The sequence below is a fragment of the Carassius carassius genome, chromosome 1 (assembly GCF_963082965.1).
Source record: "Carassius carassius chromosome 1, fCarCar2.1, whole genome shotgun sequence".
In the NCBI taxonomy this organism is placed as follows: Eukaryota; Metazoa; Chordata; class Actinopteri; order Cypriniformes; family Cyprinidae; genus Carassius; species Carassius carassius.
Genome location: NC_081755.1, coordinates 19,189,972 through 19,208,465, shown reverse-complemented (window position 1 = coordinate 19,208,465; position 18,494 = coordinate 19,189,972). Strand labels below are relative to the sequence as shown.

The 18,494-nt window shown below is 37.1% G+C and overlaps 2 protein-coding genes across 4 annotated transcripts in view; both read left to right on the top strand.

Annotated features, from left to right (window-relative positions):
* The window catches only part of LOC132140709 (NACHT, LRR and PYD domains-containing protein 12-like), a 538,723-nt gene that overhangs the window by 188,603 nt on the left and 331,626 nt on the right, over positions 1-18,494 (top strand). The gene's annotated exons all lie outside the window — the stretch shown is intronic.
* Positions 1-18,494, top strand: part of LOC132140690 (alpha-1,6-mannosylglycoprotein 6-beta-N-acetylglucosaminyltransferase B-like) — a 99,931-nt gene that overhangs the window by 2,136 nt on the left and 79,301 nt on the right. The window contains exon 2 of the mRNA XM_059549583.1: positions 1,486-1,598. Coding sequence (XP_059405566.1) covers positions 1,486-1,598 — 113 coding nt within the window. The remainder of the gene's footprint in view (positions 1-1,485; positions 1,599-18,494) is intronic.

Sequence of the window (18,494 nt, the reverse complement as noted above, 5' to 3'; positions counted from 1 at the left end):
AGTTTACGATGCTTTTCAGCATTTTTGTGGGCTTCTTAAAAGCATAAAGCACCTCATGAGTGGCCTTGCAGATTTTCATTACTTTTTGAGAAACATGAATAAGGTTTTGAATTTCATCTTCTTTGTTCTAATATCTGTAATGCAAATATGAATTTACCTTAGGGTGAATACATAAAATTCTAGTTTTGTGTAAACTGTGAAGTTAGTGGCGTTTAAGAAACAGTTCACCCAAACAAGAAAACTCTCCCATTGTTATGAGACTATTTTGCCTTCACATGCCATTGCAAAAAAATATTATACAGTTGTTTCCATGCAGTTATCTTCCATACAATGACAGTGTTCATGTCTGGGAAGCTCCAAACTGATAAAAACTAGAGAGGTTTTCAGGGACATTAAAAGTCATCATGGCAAACAGTAAAATTAATCTCATTAGTACATACGCCTCAAACTTGTCAGTCTACTTTTACAGTTACGTTGCTTTTATAAAGATGTTCTTCCAGACTATTATAACTCAAACTTTGAGGGCAAATATGTTATTTATTTATTTGCTTATTTTTTTTTTAATACTTTAAAGACTAAAGGAGATGTTGGATGCTTAAATGAATTGTTTTTACCAAATATGTACTCACCTTCAGGCCATGATGTAAATTAGTTGGTTTCCTCAGCTGGACAGATTTGGAGCAATGTAGCATTACATAATTTGCTCATCAGTGGATCCTCTGCAGTGAATGGGTGCCGTCAGAATGAATTAAAAGGTTGTGTTTGTAGGAGGCAAATCCATCATTATGCCATTTTGACTTAAAACCACTGCATGTTAATCCATAATAATGCTTCCTCCTGTGAAAAAAAACATTATTTGTTGTCCTCTCAAATCAAAACCCACCAACATAATTGTTTTAAATGGTTTTGGACTACTTTTGGTTTATCTGTGCATATTTATTTTTAAAGCTGCAAGCAGCTGCTTGAATCTAAACATATCTTGATGGATTTGTTTGCTAACTTCCGGGTTTGCATAAAAAAAAATGTGTCATCATTTGAGCTCTCTATTAGTCTGATGGAGCGAAACACTATTGAGTTAATTGAATTAATAATTTTTTGCTCTGTTTGTTACACGGACATGTTGTATGATGGAACATTTGGGATAGAGGGAATGATTCAATTCGACCATGTTTAGTGTTTTTTTTTTAATTTATGTATTTACATTTTATCTTAGCAGAGTGGTCACCCTGTACTACACTTTCATAGAAAATTAAATGTGAAAAATTATTTTCTTAAAAAAAAAAAAAAAAATTTGAACAGGTTTCCAACAACAAGGTGAGTAAACAGTGACAAAGCTTTAATTTCCCCCAAAAGGAAAAGTTTCACAAGGATAATATACTTCTTCTAACAGTTATACTTCTTCTCATAGGTGGTTTCTCATATTGTCTGGCGTTTTTCTTGCTCCACCCCAATACATTCGTACATCTATCTGTCTGTCTGTTGCAGGATATTTGTGGCGGGGATCGGTTTCTTCAGTCTGTGCTTCTTAATGACCTCTCTGGGGGGGCAGTTCTCGGCCAAGCGACTGGGCGATTCCCCATTCAGCATCCGAACTGAAGGTACATTAAATAACTGGCAGCTCCGTACGTCTAACCTGTGCTGACCGTATGCATGTCTAATTCATCCGGTGGCATTTAGAAAGCGTCATTTTATGGAATTCTTAATGGGGGTAATGAAGGATTTTTCGCTGGCCTTTAACAGGCTTGATTGTCTAGGGGTCAGCGTGTTGTGAATAGCATCTCAGGCTGAAGAAGTTCCCATTTGTCAGCAGTCATCAATTGTTATGCGTATGAAAATAGATCACCCCAGAGGCTAGAGGTAGACAGCATAATTATCTCTGAGGTCTCGTTCACTGCGAATTCCAAGAAGAACCGGTCTATGAGATCCAAGAATTAACATTCTGTCTTCATTTACTCACTCATCAAGGGTATTTGTTAAAGTTTATTAAAGAAGGATGCTTAAATTATAAAGATTTTGCAGCACAGATTCTGTGTGGCCTGGATGGGATTGTCTTCTCTGTAAAGGATACATGTGATACTGACTTTATTTGGTGGAAAAAAAAGAAGGCATCTCAGAAGGCAGCATAATTATGCTGTCAACCTTTTGTGAAAGCTTTCATGTTGGGAGCACACCTATATTGCTTTAAAATTCTGCCTACATGGGCTCACTGCAGAGGTTTTGGAACAGAGCCAATATGTTTAATATTCAGTTCCTTTCTAGTTTCAACACTGCTGTGCCCAACAGGAAATGGTGTACCCAAATGTGGCAAATAGTCATCTTAAGAGCTCCACTCGCTTGCTGGAAAATTGGAAAACTGCTTCATGGTGTGTTCAGCAAACCCCAGTAAAAAGCTGAAGATGATGGATTAGTGTTCTGTGATGTTGTGGGAGAGAGGTCGCATGGAGGAAAGAGAGGAGAGAAAGAAAGTGAAAGAGGGAGAAGGAGAGAGAAAGAGAGAGCGCAATCTGATTAATTAACCACTCCCAGGCTGAAGCCTTAAGAAAGCATCTGGCTCTCGCTCATTAAACACTGCCTGCTGATCAGCCAGAGATGGACGTCACTGTGTTTTGGGAGTCCAGCGCTGACATAGATGTGAGGGTTACATTAAAATGAATTACAGTTGCAAATCACTAATTATGTCAAACTAATTACCTCTGAATTACTTAAAATATAATTGGTGTCCAAATTTGAATCTCTGTCTATCTATCTATCTATCTATCTATCTATCTATCTATCTATCTATCTATCTATCTATCTATCTATCTATCTATCTATCTATCTATCTATCTGTCTGTCTGTCTGTCTGTCTGTCTCTCTGTCTGTCTCTCTGTCTGTCTCTCTGTCTGTCTGTTTTTTTTACAAAGAAAATGATAATCAAGTCTGTATATATAAACCAAAATAACTGTTTTCTATACTTTAAAATGTTAATTTAATCCTGTGATGCAAAGCTGAATTTCGATCAGCCATTACTCTGGTCTTCAGTGTCACACGATACTTCAAAAATCATTCTGATATGCTGATTTATTATCAATGCTGGAAACAGCTATTGCTGCTTAATATGTTTTAGAAACTTTTTCCGGATTCTTTGATGAATAAAAAGTGAAAAAAGAACATAATTGTAAAAAAAAAAAAAAAAAAAAAAAAAAAAAATATATATATATATATATATATATATATATATATATATATATATATATATATATATATATATATATATATAATAATGAAATAAAATTTGAATAATATATATTCTGATAATGTAAATAAATAAAAATACAATTACTGCCCCCAAACTTTTGAACAATAGTTAAAGAAGGTTTATATTTTTGAATTAATGCTGTTCTTTGTGTATCATGACTCCTGACAATATAACAGCAATCTGTTACTCTGTTACTCTCAGCTCTAGTTGTATATGTTATCTCAAAAGGAGCTGTTCTCTTTCTGTGTGCATGATACAACAAGTATAACATGTTCCTGGATCAACATCCTTGTTGATCCTGGAGCAACATTCCAATCAACCAATCAGAAATAAGATATAACTTTTCAGGAAATATCTATTTTAGGCTTAAAATCAGGTTTAGGTGCTTCTACACCCTTGTTAATCAGCTATCATTTCCCACTGATTTTAGGAATTCATTATGAGTAGGTTTAGGTTTCAGGGTCTATATTTTTGGACAGTAATGTTGATCCAGGATCATCAGAAGATGTTGATCCAGGAACATGTCTTGGTAGAATCACAGCGACCATTCTCTTTCGGTTCCTGAGAGAAAACGTGCTGATTTACTAATCCTCTTCCACATAAGAGAAGCTCCAGCTTTTACACCCTCACTCTGACCATGTTCTATCTTGGGTAATACCATGCAGCATATGTTCTGGGATTATGCCTCTGATGGATACTAATGGCTATTCTGAGAGGTTTGTTATTATACATTTTTAATGAAAGCTTGTGTGTGGGTTGATGCAGGGAGCACTTTGTCTGTTTTAAACAGAAGCACGTGTGTTAGTTAAGCAGTAAATACAGGATGCCAAGCATTAGAGCCAAAACTGGGTTTCAATATACCATAGCATTCATTGGATAGCATAAAATAACATTCAATATATTTCCCCACTGGACACATTCTTAGCCATTACTGTGCAAAATAAAAATATAAATGATATCATATAATATATATATATATATATATATATATACACCTCCAGTATAGTTTGAAATTGCAGTTTTGCATGCTTCAATGTTAGTGCTGAAAATATAAGGATTATTGTTACTATTCCACTTATGAAATGTTTTCATTAACAATCAATCAATATATTTTATTATCACCGACTAATCTATATATGCCTATTATTATTCTATTATTATACAGACAAGCTCAAAATTAAACAACACAAAGAAAAGCAGGACTTCAGCTCTACTATATCTTCTGATATTATACTATATATTTGTGTCACTCACATTTCATCTGTATTCATCAGATTTAACAGATTAAATACAAGAACTAATGGCATTAATTCCAGAATTGAATAAGAACTGATGATAGCATGGGTAGATCCTTGGTCAATCGATCATTGGTCGTGAGAAATTTGAATATTCAAACTATTTATTCATTTTCTTCTCATAAATAAATAAATAAAATACAATAATAGTTCCATTTGACCTTATTTTTACATGGCTTTGAGCTCATTCACCAAACTGTGTTGCACAGAATTTGTGCTTGAAGCTGTCCTACAGATGTTAAACAAATATTAATTTACAAATCATTTACTATGGTAAAATAGTTTTGAGTTGATAATGTAGGATTGTACAGGTAACCATTAATTGATCATCGTCCATGTAATCATAATTAACATGAAACAGAATAAAAGTTGTTGGTGTTTTTCCAACTAGTGTTCATTCAACTGATAACTGCAGCAAATTGTAGGGATAGGTACATTTTTGGAAAATTATATTGGTAGAAGCACTGTTTAATTTATCAACATTCAGAACCTCTTAATTTCAATTCAACATCCTTGGATTCATATTTACAGTATAAGTAGAAATTCTGCATCTTGTTCACTAGCTCCATTTTATTCTGAATGTTGCTGTACTCTGTTAGTTGAGTCTCCTGTGTGTTTCCTTTGGTGTTTGGTTGTCAGTGGCTCATACATCTGTGGATTGAAGGGCTCTTACATAGCATCCTCTAGGAAGGGCTTTAGATTTCAGTTGGAATTGTCCCTGTGCTCCATCACACTCCGGCAGATATCTGCACTGCTCTAAGATAAAATCCAGTGCTTCTTCCTTTAGACAGTCAATGCAGGGTTTAAAGACTGTGGCCTATGACAGTTGTGGCATACAGGCACAGCAGGAGATGAAAACATAGATTCTATTAAAAGCCTATAATCTTCTTCTATATAACAGAGGTCTTTTTTTCATTGTCTTGTATATGCATTGGGGTCCAAATATCTAAAACCACATTAAAAAAAAAAAATAATAATAATTAAAAAAGGTCTCAGTTCTCAGATTTAAATTTTTAGTCTTGAAACAAAAGAAGTATACAAAAAAAAGGTTAACAGAGAAAAGTTATGATGTAAACTGAATTAGAAACAAAGTGTTGCACTATTTTTTTGGGTCAAATGAAAAATCAAATGACAAAATCAATTAAATTATTATTATTTTTGAATAAAATTATTTTTATTAAAACTGATTAAATGAAATTATACCGAAATGCACTGTGTATAAAAAACAATATAGATACTGATATAATTATCCCCAGTCCCCTTAGCACAGGATGTGACCTAGTTTCACTGACATCCATGATTTTCTCCATGCACTGTTGTGTATTTATAATGCTAAATGAGGGTCTAATGGGAACCAGAGCTGTGTTCTTTCACACATACGCTCAAATAAATATTTGCTTCAGCACATTTCTGAAAAAATATCTCCGTAATTAAAGCACAAATTCACTGCAGATTAGATCAAACATTTTGGAGTGGACTGTAAAGTTCACAACCCATTTTAATCCTCTAAACGGATGTATTTCATAATGTAACAAGATAAAAAAAAAGAAAAAAAGTAGTGCTGGTCTTGATTTTCTCCACTGGGAGTTGATTGGGTCTTGAGAAGTATTACATACTAGACTGGAGACAGGTGGCTGGAGTGAAAGGATAAGAAAGTAATAGGGACCTTTGACCAAACTCAAGCTCACAGTTCAAGATTATTTCTGAAGAACGACTTGTGAGTGTATGTAAATGAGCCATTGAAATGAATGTTAACAGCTAGCTTTCCAGGTATTATTGACACCTTTTTTCTTCTTCTTCCAAATAGCATAAACAGCATCATGTAAACAATATCAGATTAGATTTCATGTTGATGTGTGTGTTCATATTACTTTGCATATGTATGCCTTCAGGCCACCTCATGCTAAATGTCTTAGACAGATGTGGGCACACATTGCATTTGGAGCTAGTGATTTTGGCGCTGTGAGTTTGACCTGCTGCTTTACAGAAGCCCTCGGGTCATCTTACAGCTAGTGAATCATCAGTAAACTGATGCAGTTTCATGGCAAAATCTCTTGTCTTCTTTCACATACACCCACAGCTGCTGTCAGACAGAGTCGAGCAAAAGATTTCAAACTGACTCACTAGACATAATCCCTGTTTGTTTTCTTCACATTTAACACCAACACACCTGGGGGAAAATAGATGGAATTACTATATGAAAGAGAGACAAATAAAAGATACTCCTTGTTTGCATATACAAAAATATTGTGACACCACTTAACTAATTCAGTTTCTCTTAATTATGGTGTTTCAGTCAGACTCATTGCCATACAGGTAGGTGTATAAAATCGAGCACCTAGCCATTCAGTCTGCATTCACAAAGACACAATTGTATTTATTTATTTATATCAGCAAATCTCAAGGAATATGTTAGTAATTATTTCAATAGATTTGAAATATAGTTAGTTTATTATTATTATACTTAGTTTATTACATTTTTATTTTTATGAGGAAATTCTTATTGATTCCAATTACCATCATGTGGATAATGTGACAAATGTCTATGTCCAATAATGATGTGCCAAAACGCGCTGTTAGTTGCGCAGAAAGATCTTGCATTCATCTGACATCTCCAACAGTGGGAGGTGGATGAGCTGACTAAATCATTCTAGATCAGCATTTATCCAATCCTTGCACTGCGTATCTTAGTTGTCATCATTATCTGACACACCTGAATACATTTACCAGCCCATTAGTGGAGAAGTGAACTGGGTAGATATTTGTGATTGTTTTATATGTATATAATAGGCCCAAATATGTATCTATTGCAGCAGTTCTCAATGCAAGACCTCGCGTCCCTATGCTGTGCAGATTTTGTTTATTTCTCATTTCTAAAGACTGATTTATACTTCTGCATTGGACCTATGCTGTAGCCTTGATGCCGTAGGCTATGTGTCAGTTTTCAATTATATTTCTGCTTCGTTGTCTGCGTCGATGTTCTTTGCTTCATTTTATTTTATATAAGAAGGTGTAACATTAAAATATATTAAAGTGCAAATAAACACAAAACACAAGTACATATGGAGGGAGGGGTTCTATCAGACTAATCACAGTACTTACGATTCACGTAGAATTGACGCGCTGTTAGATTTTTGGAGAGGTGCCATTCAGGCTACGGCATAGGCTACGGTTTAGAATGTGCATCCATGCGAAGGCTATGGCCTTAAGGAGCTGATTATCTGAATTAGGTGTGTTAAAGAGAAACATAACAAAATATGCAGAGCTGGGCGGCGCGAGGACTGGAATTAAGAACCACTGATCTATTGCATCAGCTATGATTGCCATATATTACCTTTGAATGGTTCCCAGTGTTTTTACACTTTTATTGTGTTACCAAACTATGGTCCATCACTGAGAAAACAAAGTTTTAAAAGAAGGAGCATACTCATTAAAACGGAATCTACTATACACAATGTTGACAGAACTAGATCGAGTTTACCAGGTTCAAGGCTTTGAATTGTTAAGAGCTATTCAAGTATTTAAACGTGCAAAAAGTGACCTCTCATGACAAATTATTATTATTTTTTTAAATTGATGTGCTGTTTTATAGTCTAAGATACTGTTGCATGAATTCACCTTTCGGTCACACTGTGCTGGTAATTCTCAGATTTTCTGGGTGTATTTTTAGCTCGGAGAGACAAGCTGATTTCTTGGTCCAACTCCATTTAAATCCTGAAAATCCATTAGGCCTCACAAAAATGTGGTTTGACCAAGATAAGACATAAAGTGACTCAGCTCTCTGACACGATGCAAACATATTAATGATGATTTGACGTGCTCTTGACAGGTAATTAATTTATACACCCCTTCTAATGACATTCTGACTTAGTTCACAGTGGGTGTGATGGCTGGGTGTACTAAACTTTTTTTTTAGCTATATGGTGGTCGTCTTAATGGAAGTGGAGTGAATACTGCTTATGCTTTATCACATACGCACACACACACACACACAATGTAGTCAGTATTTTGTAATTACTTTTATGTATTCAAAAATAAATAAATAAACCTGAAAGATTCCCACAGAGGACGATTACAGAACAAAAGGGGCATAGTAAAAATGACTGATGACCATATTCAATTCACATGACATTAATTGCCAGAAGCCTACAGTTTGTTTATTCTTTTTTTATTATTTAATTTTTCAGGGAGATTAGGGACATTATTGAAATTTAAAATGAATTTAATTAGGCCATTACTGATATATTGTGTCTTATAGATTCACTGTAAAAAAATCCAACTCACAAACGATTATTTTTAGTTAACTGGACAATTAAATGCAAAAATGTTGGCATAACTAGTGAAAAGACATTGGTTCAACAATCGTTGGACCAACCTAGAATTAATTGTAAATTCAATTTGTAAATACAAGTTAACAAGCAGACAAGTTGGGTTGGAGGTTGGAGCATGCGCACTGTAACGACCATGAAATTGGCGCATGTGCAATGAAGCGCGCCAACACCGAACAGACAAAGGAGCCTCACCCTAACTGTGGTGGATACGGTGAATAGGCTAAAGCCCCAAAAAGTCAGCGTACTCCTTTAACTTACACTTATATTGCTCGTTTTGTAACATGTTTTGTGTTAACAATTTAAAATGTTAAACATAGAACATTTTAAGTATTTAGGACCGGTTGAATGAGATAGCACTTTGGATGTTTTTTTTTTTTCTTGTCTTTTTTTCTGCCTACTCATTTAATTACTTTTTTAAGAATGAGTATGGCTAAAGTTACCAATGTGTTGCTGCTGGTTTGAAATAAAATCTGGACCAAAATATCAAGCATGTAGTAGGTTTTTTTTAACCTTGTGATGTTGTTTAAAAACACATTTTTAGTCAACTGAATGTACTTTATTAAGTCAACTGAAAATAACATTAAAAGTTGAAATTACATAAAAGTTTTTTTTAACTATAAAAACTCAATCAGCTGAACAAAAGATTTTAAGTTGGGAGACGTGACCTTACTCAGTGAATTGAGTGAAGTGAACTAATTTGTTTAAAAGTTGAGTAAACTCAAAAAAGCTGTGCAGCAAATTACCTTGTAATTTTAAGTTAAGTCAACTTTTCTTTTTTTTTTACAGTGTTATAGTTAAAATAAGTCTTGGGGGCAGTTGCATGAACACAGCCCAGTTTAAGATTGTGTCATAAGAGCTAGTCTGACCAACTAGTTAGTCACTAGTTGTCACTGGTAATTAGTCACTTTTTAGGTTAAAATTTGAGTTTTTTATGTAACTGACCTACATAAAAAAATTCTAATTTGAAATTTATTTAGCACTCTAATAGATCAGTCTCAAGCCTACCGGTTTGTATCCAAAATATATTTAATTGTGTTCCAAAGAAGAACAAAGCTTTTACAGGTTTGGAACGACATGGGGGTAAGTGATTAATGACAACATTTTCATTTTGGGATGGAGTATCCCTTTAAGTTAACATTTATGTGTATGTGTCACCAAGCTTCCCTTTTTGGATAACCTGTGTGGATTTATCAAAGAGTGTAAGACTTCATCTTTGTGTGTGTGCATATTTGTCGACAGACCGTTACAAGAATGAGTGAATTATTAAGTTGATTATTAAGTGAGTGACAGAGGGTCAATAAGCATATTGGTCAATTAATTTGAAAGACTCAAAAAAGATTGAGTAGCCCTGAAAAAACCCCTCACCTGTCTGTAGCCTGGAGACATTGATGAGCTTGTTCAGGTGTGTTTGGGGTCGAAGCTGTACTCTGCAGGACTGTGGCTCTCTTGGACTGAACTTCCCTACCCCTATTCTAGGTCAATGTTTGATGCGTTAACAAGGAAATTAATGATGTTAATTAATGAGTTCTGAAGTCAAACCATATATTTACTGTCTAAGGACATTAAGAAAGGAAATGTATTAACATTAGGAACGTGACAGCTTTTTAGTGTGAATTTAAGCGAAATGTAGTTTTAGCTTTTAAAGTTCAGTTCCTATTCTTGCCCCTTTTTTATTTTTGCTGATCGAGTTTACAAAACTGTGTTTCCCATTAGCATTGTTAGCTAACTATAGACTTTATAATCTTTAACACGTCAGTCCTCATAGTGAGTGCTACACAATTTCCCAAAGTCATGAGTTCGGAAGGGTGAACTTGTGATACCAGGAATGCATCATTGATAACTAAAATGATGATAAATTGGCTAGGGAAACAAAACTTTTGTTTTCCTACATTTAAATGAGATATTGGGATGGTGGCACGATGAGAGCCACTCACGTTCTTCTGGATGGCAGTGGTCATCGTTTAAAGCCATGAGAGCAGTGAAGTGTGTGATGAAGAGTCATTCCCTCTCTCTCTCTCTTTTTCCGTGGAAATATATTCCTGCACTTGGCTCTAATATTCTTAATCATCCCACAGCTTTTTTTTCCCTTTTCTGTCACATGCTTTCTAATCCCTCCTGCAAGCCTATTTACTCCGATTTCATATCCCTGAGTGAGTTTTTGCTAATTAAAGCGCAACACACACACTCGCGTGACATAAATTAGTTGTCGTGAGACATAGATGAGACACAGTAAGTCAAGACAGAGGGTGTCTATGCTATCAAATTGTGAGTGTGAAGTGTGGAGCAGGTGAAAAAAAAACATGATATGTTTATTGATCTTTATTTTTATAATTTTCTCATCATAGAATGCTGAAAGCAATGTATTAAATTTTCAAGAGAAAACTGAGAATTCATTACGTTTTAATTCTATCCTGCATGTACCTTCTTATTTTTGTACTTCCTTATTTTCTCTCAAGTGACTTCATCCTGTGGCACTATGCAAAGCTAGTTTTAATTTCACTGATATGGCCCTTCACTTTGCACGGAAGGACTTTAGTAGTTTTTGTTTTGAGATGCCAAATATATCAACACCTGCACTCATGAGGTGGGCATTCACTGTGACTAATCATCATCACTAATGCTCGTTGGAGAGGTAAGGCGTATAATTTAAAATAATTTCATCCAAACTACCTGCAGTTTGCATTCAAAATACTTGAATATCACACACACCTGCTTTGGTTAATCCATAGATGTGCATGTGTGTGTGCTTTCTAGCTACATGGTCAACAATGCCCTACTTTTATTGTTCATATTTATAGTTGAGGTAGTTATCAACCATCTTGCAAAAGTAGCAGCCAACTTGTCTTCAATCCTCTTCTTTCAGGACCACTGTTCTGCAGAATTTTGCTTTAAGCATATTAAACACACCTGTGCCAAAGTAATCAAGGCCTTCAGACTCGCTACGTAGAAAACTTCCAGGCAAGTGTGTTGATGCTTGATGGAGCTAAAATTTGGAGGGCACTCAGGATTGGACACCACTGACAATAAACATACTATCAACTGCCAAGAATGTCCTAGAAACCGCTTTGAAAACCTAGCAACTGCCAGGCACACTCTAGATTCTACTTTTGACACCTTAAAAACCATCTTGAACACCTTAGCATTAGCCCCCACACAGACAATCTTTATCGCAAACAGAAAAGTCAATCAACCATCCAGAACCCCATCAGAACCACTAGCAAAGATTGGCTATAATATTATTTTGACAAGGCTTTTTCTATAATTGCAAAAATGACAAAAGCATGTTTTGGTAAACTCCAGTTTGCTAGCTCAAATAATTCTAAATCCATGTCCCAACATTCTGCATATGTGGGTTTCTATGAACATAATGTGTATATAACCATGGAAAACAGGATTACTATGCACACTTCCTGGCAAAAAAAAAGAAGAAGAAGAAAAAGGAAGAATAAAATACTGAAGAGTTTAGGATTTAAAACTGATGTAGTGTGTACCCATGTCTGTATTCCAGGATGAAAATGTCAAGATCAACCAGGCTGAATTTGTGAAACAGTGGTTCAGTGAGCTTGAGGAATCATTTTTTTGGTATGAATTGGCCACAACAGAGTCCTGGGCTTAACCTCATTGAGAGTCTTTAGGATGTGCTGGAGGTGACTTTACAGGGTGGTTTGATTCTCTCATTGTTAATACAAGATCTTGGCTAAAAATTAATGCAGCTCTTGATGGAAATAGATTTGGTGATGTTGCATGATGTTGTCGATGCTATGCCACAGTGAAAGTTAAATGCAGTCTAATTAAATATTTGTCTGTGAAACATTTATTTATTTATTTTTATTTTTTTGGACAGGCAGTATAAAATCTATAAAGAATATGCCAAATACTTCCAATAGGTTTAAGTTCAGGACTCCGTGGTGGCTAATTTCTAACAAATTGAGCCTGGTAAATGTTGGTATTGTCATTGTGGAATATGTACAGTACATGGGTATATGGTTGTTGGCTATCTAGTATGGATTGAGCTAAAATCTGCAGGACATTGACCTCCAGATGCCGGATTGCCAGTCTGAACTCTCTTATGAAAGTTAGTTGACAATTAGTTGCAAAGTTACTAAGTTAGTAGAAGGTGGAAAGTGGACTATTGCAATAAAGTGTACCTGTACATGTTTGTCACCACAATGTGTGGTTATTAACATAAAAGAAGTGCTAACCCCATTTCAGAGTAAAGTTTTATAACCTTGAGAAGAAAGCAGTGCTAACCCCTCTTCTACATTACAATTGTGAAATGTTTCTCTAAATAGATGAAGACATAACAAAGAAAGCACAAATCCTTTACGGTCCATGCAGACCGTTGAATGTACTCTGCGAAAACCTAATTTAGATTTATAAATCATCACAGTGTAGTCAACGCAATCATGAGCACATTCAGCATAAACCAACACAAAGTCTATGCTGATCCAGGCTGGTTTATTCCAGTTAGTGCTGGTCTGGGTGGTAGACCATCACATAAAAGTTAGTTAAACCAGGTCAACATTAATGATATGATATTATTATTATTATTATTGACAGATTCATATATATATAACAGATCACGGTGATTGCCTGATGATGAGTAACAAGTGTTTGCTTGTGAGAAGACGTGCTACACGAGTAGGACAAGTTTTTTTTTAATTAATCTGAAGTCACGTTAGACAAGAGGTAAATTAATTTGTTTCTTCTAAGCTGTTCCAGACGTAGGTGCTACTTTTAGGGCTAAATGCTTCGTGAATTACTCTTAGTAAAACACATTAGGAGTCTAAAGTTATGAGTGATATTATTTTTAAGAGTTTCTCTTAAATTAGCCAGTTAGTAGCTACTCTCTTATAAGATTCTTTGTGAATGCGGCCCCAGGTAAAAGAAAATGTATATGCTCATTTGAACCGTATGAGAACAGTATTTGAATGTTATTCTCTGGTTGTAAGTGGCTTTGGAATGTAAATGAAAACATGTAGGCCTATAAAAGGAAACATATTAGGCTACACGGGGTCAGGAGATTTAGAGAGTTGAAATAAAAGCTATTTTTTGTGAAACTATAAGAATTGTATTTATGAAATCATTAGCAGAGGCAACATAACTTTTTTTAAATATAGTTTTATTTTATTTATTTATTTATTTTTGTTAGTGGTGCTTGTCATAGGCAAATGCTATTATTATTTTACGGGGATTTGTAGTCTGTATGGGTTGGTTCTCCCTCAGCTGCATGGGCAAGAAAAAAATCTAACAAATCTTTTTTATTTTTTAGAAATCCTGATTTTATCCTGATTCTTTGTCATGTTTATTTTTCCTATTTTGCAAGAAGTTTGAGCATCACAGCCAAACTAATTACCCTATTATAAAGGCTTTTAAGGTAACAAAATATGAAAAAGTATGTTGGATATTTAGGCCAAAGTGCATGGGTAAAGATAAAAAATATTTGTCATTATTTTAACTTTGTGTTTTATTTTCAGGTACAAGAGGTGTATTTAGCAGGAGCATTAAAAAAAAAAATAATGAACAAATCTACAAATAAAACACTATATACACTTATATTACACATTCCTATTAAAGCAACTGTATTAAAGTTTTTTTTTTCAGTCAAGAGTATTGAGTGATTTTTCTCTGCGTGTTTGGTGTTTTATTAACATAAAAGGAATAATTCACCCAAAAATGAAAATAGTAAAAAAAAAAAAAAAATTTCTTTTTCTGCTAAACATAATCGTTATTTTGAAGACGGTGAAAAACCAAAAATTTGCTGGTTCACAGTGACTTCAGTATGTTTTGCAACTATCAAAGTCAATGTGGACCAGCAACAGTCTGGTAACACAGCTTCTTCAAAATATCTTCTTTTGTGTTCAGCACAAGAAATAAGTTAATATAGGTTTTGGATAACATGTGAGTGTATAAACAATGACAGAAATTAAATTTTAGGGTGAACTATCCCCTTAATTCACACGGCAGCATGTTCAGTACTGTCCCTTTAAGACCTGCTTTCGTCTTATATACAGACATGCATCCTCTTTCATTTGTTTACTTTCATTTTAGACATATCCAACGGAGTCTATACATAAACCTTGTGTGTTTTGACAGTATTAGCACAAAACGTAACTTAGAAATCAGCCACAGTTTGAAGTGCTTTTTCGTTTTAGTGCTTTATGGGCTCAGAAAAACCGCACGTCAGAAACGCACACGAATGAAACGTTTAAATAACCATCAAGGATTTAAAGCAGAAGCAAAACATATTTTTGTAAATAAGTGCAGTGTCCCGTGAGAGTAACTCTACCGCTGAGTTAACGCTTATGTTAATGTATGTCGCAGTATATTAATTCCGTGGCGCCAGAACTGCAGCTGATAGAAAGTGTGCTGCAGCAATGATATTTCTTCAAAAGCAGATCGTGGAGACATTTTTATCGTCCACAACCAAAAATATTAATATACTACCCTCGGCAGAAATCGAGGACAGGGGGCAGACTGGACCGCGAGGGCACTTTAGCATTCGACCTCAAACTCGCAGGCGCAAGTCGCAGAATTCTCTGACTTTCAAAAAACCTGTGTTTTAGTCAAAATCACGTTGTTCCGCTCTCAATGCACTTTGTTCCCATACGCTTTGGGATGGCAAAGCTCATTTGTGCCACCCTTGTGGACACGCCACTGCTCTAAAGCTCTGGCAGGTAAATATTTCATTGGCGTTCTGTTCTCACGTGACTAACTTTTTCTGAGCGCGTACGCCCGAAGCACGCGCACTGTCCAACAGCGCCAAACTGGATTTTTGTTGGGTCAGACCCATCTGCTAGTGATGGAAAAATATGCACAAAACAATCCACTTTTTCATTTTAGCATCAGATGACAGATAATTTCTCAGGGGAGGCAGGGCTTATCCTAGGAGAGGCACTGCCTCCCCCAGCCTCCCCCTAAAAACGCCCCTGAATAGGTATAGAATGGTCAGTCAAGAACTTATTGGTTTGTTTAACTGTTGTAGTCAGAGTCAGTGTGGAAAACGGTCATGAAAATAATAATACAAAAAATCTTCAAAGTAAAGCTGTACTAAATATTTTGTGAAAGAGAATACTATATACAGTATTACTGTATCACTTAAACCCATTCACCCACACATAACGTGTAATGGCCTTAAGGATTTCTTACACAGACACCTGCATACACTAGATCCTTCCAAAATCCGGCTCCAGTCAGCAGTATACAGCCGCATGTGGGTGTCATGAATCACTCTATCAGCCCTCGCCGTTTAGCAAATTGGGGATTTTTAGTAAGCTAATAAATACATCAGGAAGCTGAGGCGGCATACGTTAGTGGGATTAGTAGGCACATGCTGCTCGCATCGTTCACTGATCCAAAGCTTTTAAAATGGTGTCTGCATTAAAGTCAACCTTAGAACAGCACAAAGATCAAATGAATCGCTTAAGGTTCAGGAGGGTTTTGGGAAACAGGGATAATGATTTCACATCTTAGCTGGGATTATACTGGGGTATAGTGAACATACTTTGAAATGTGTACTACTGTAATTCCTATAAATACTTTTTGCCATACTGGAGACTAGTTTCATTGGATTAAACATGGAGCAAGACCTGGATGAATTTGCATGTTGCCATACTTTTTTTATGCTGGTTATAGTGCTGTGTTTCTGCTAGTGGACCAGCACACTCATGGTCTTCAGTTGGTCAAGAAAGGGGTTGACTCTGTGTTCGAGTCAAGACATACTTTAAGAGGGTCTGAATGTCTCAGACCATGTAAACATGCTTTCTTTTGGGTTGAAAGAAGACTGGTGGATAAAGTATTGATAGCCCAACTTAAGTAAAAGTATAGATACCTTACTAGAAAATGACTTTGGTAGTGTCGGGTCTCGGGGCTAATCACCTGTCTTTTTGGTGTGGGTGTGTGTGTGTTGGGATGGTTTGACAGCTCACCACGTCTGCCTGTTTGTTTTCCCCGCCTCCCTTGTTTCCCCGTTGTTAACCTTAATTGCTCGCCACCTGTTCTCTATGTCCTTCTAATTTTTTCCCCTTTATTATTCCCTGTGTTTCTCTGTCTATTGTCAGACTGTTGTTATTCATACCAATAGCTCCGATCATCTAGCAGCTCTTTGTACTCACCTTGTCGTGTCTTGTCCTCAGGCTCCAGTGTGTTTTGTTGATTCCTCTGCCCTTGTTCTTACAAGCCTTGAGCTCCTAGTAGCTTCCAGCTGTTCATCCCTCCGGTCCGGCGGTTATACGTACTTCTGTGAAACGTGACTCATCTGCTACTCATCCTGTCACTGCGAGTGAAACGTGACTCATCTGCTACTTATCCTGTCACTGCGAGTGAAACCTGTGAAACGTGACTCATCTGCTACTCATCCTGTCACTGCGAGTGTAACCTGTGAACCGTGACTCTTCTCCTGTTTCGAATAAAGCCTTGAGTTTACCCGCATCTGAATCCAGCCTGCTTTCTCTTGACAGAACAGTCTGACCAGATTATGGATTCAGCGGGATCTGATCCGCTTCGCTCGGCTCTCGTTCAACAGGGAGTGTTGTTAGGGCAGCATGCCACCCAGCTCAACACCACCGTGCAGGATGTGGACGTTCTCAGTGCCCGAGTCTCCGAACTCCTCACACGGGTGGACGATCTTCAGCGAGAGGCAACGAGCCGGGGGCCCGTTCCTCACACCAGTATGTCACACGAGTCCGAACCCCATGCCAATAATCCACCTCTGTTCCCATCACAGGAACCCGACGCAGCGGTTCCATCCGCCCTGGCTTTCGTCCAGCGCTGCCGTCGCACCTGGGAGAGAGTCAGGAGGATTTTGGTCCAAACCTCTGACAGAACCAAGGCTGCAGCTGATCGTCGCCGGTCCTCTCCTCCTACCTATGTGTGTGGTCAACGGGTTTGGCTCTCTACCAAGGATCTGCCTCTCCGGGCGCCTTCTCGTAAGCTGGCTCCCAGATTCATTGGGCCTTTCCGCATCACCAAGGTGGTTAGTCCGGTGGCGATCAGGCTCAAGCTCCCTCCTACTCTTGGTCGGGTTCACCCGGTGTTTCATGTTTCCAGGGTCAAGCCTGTGTTCTCTTCCCCCCTTAATCCTGCTTGCAGTCGCCCCACCCCCCCACCCCCTCGTCTTGTGGATGGATCTCCTACCTATACGGTTAAGAGATTACTCGATGAGCGGCGTCGCGGCAGGGGGTTTCAGTATCTTGTGGACTGGGAGGGGTATGGTCCAGAGGAGAGGTGTTGGGTGCCGTCCCGGGACATTCTGGACCGCTCGTTGATTGAGGACTTCCGGCGGCATCGAGGTAGGCCCCTTCCTAGAGCGCCAGGTGACGCTCCTGGGAGGGGGGGTACTGTCGGGTCTCGGGGCTAATCACCTGTCTTTTTGGTGTGGGTGTGTGTGTGTTGGGATGGTTTGACAGCTCACCACGTCTGCCTGTTTGTTTTCCCCGCCTCCCTTGTTTCCCCGTTGTTAACCTTAATTGCTCGCCACCTGTTCTCTATGTCCTTCTAATTTTTTCCCCTTTATTATTCCCTGTGTTTCTCTGTCTATTGTCAGACTGTTGTTATTCATACCAATAGCTCCGATCATCTAGCAGCTCTTTGTACTCACCTTGTCGTGTCTTGTCCTCAGGCTCCAGTGTG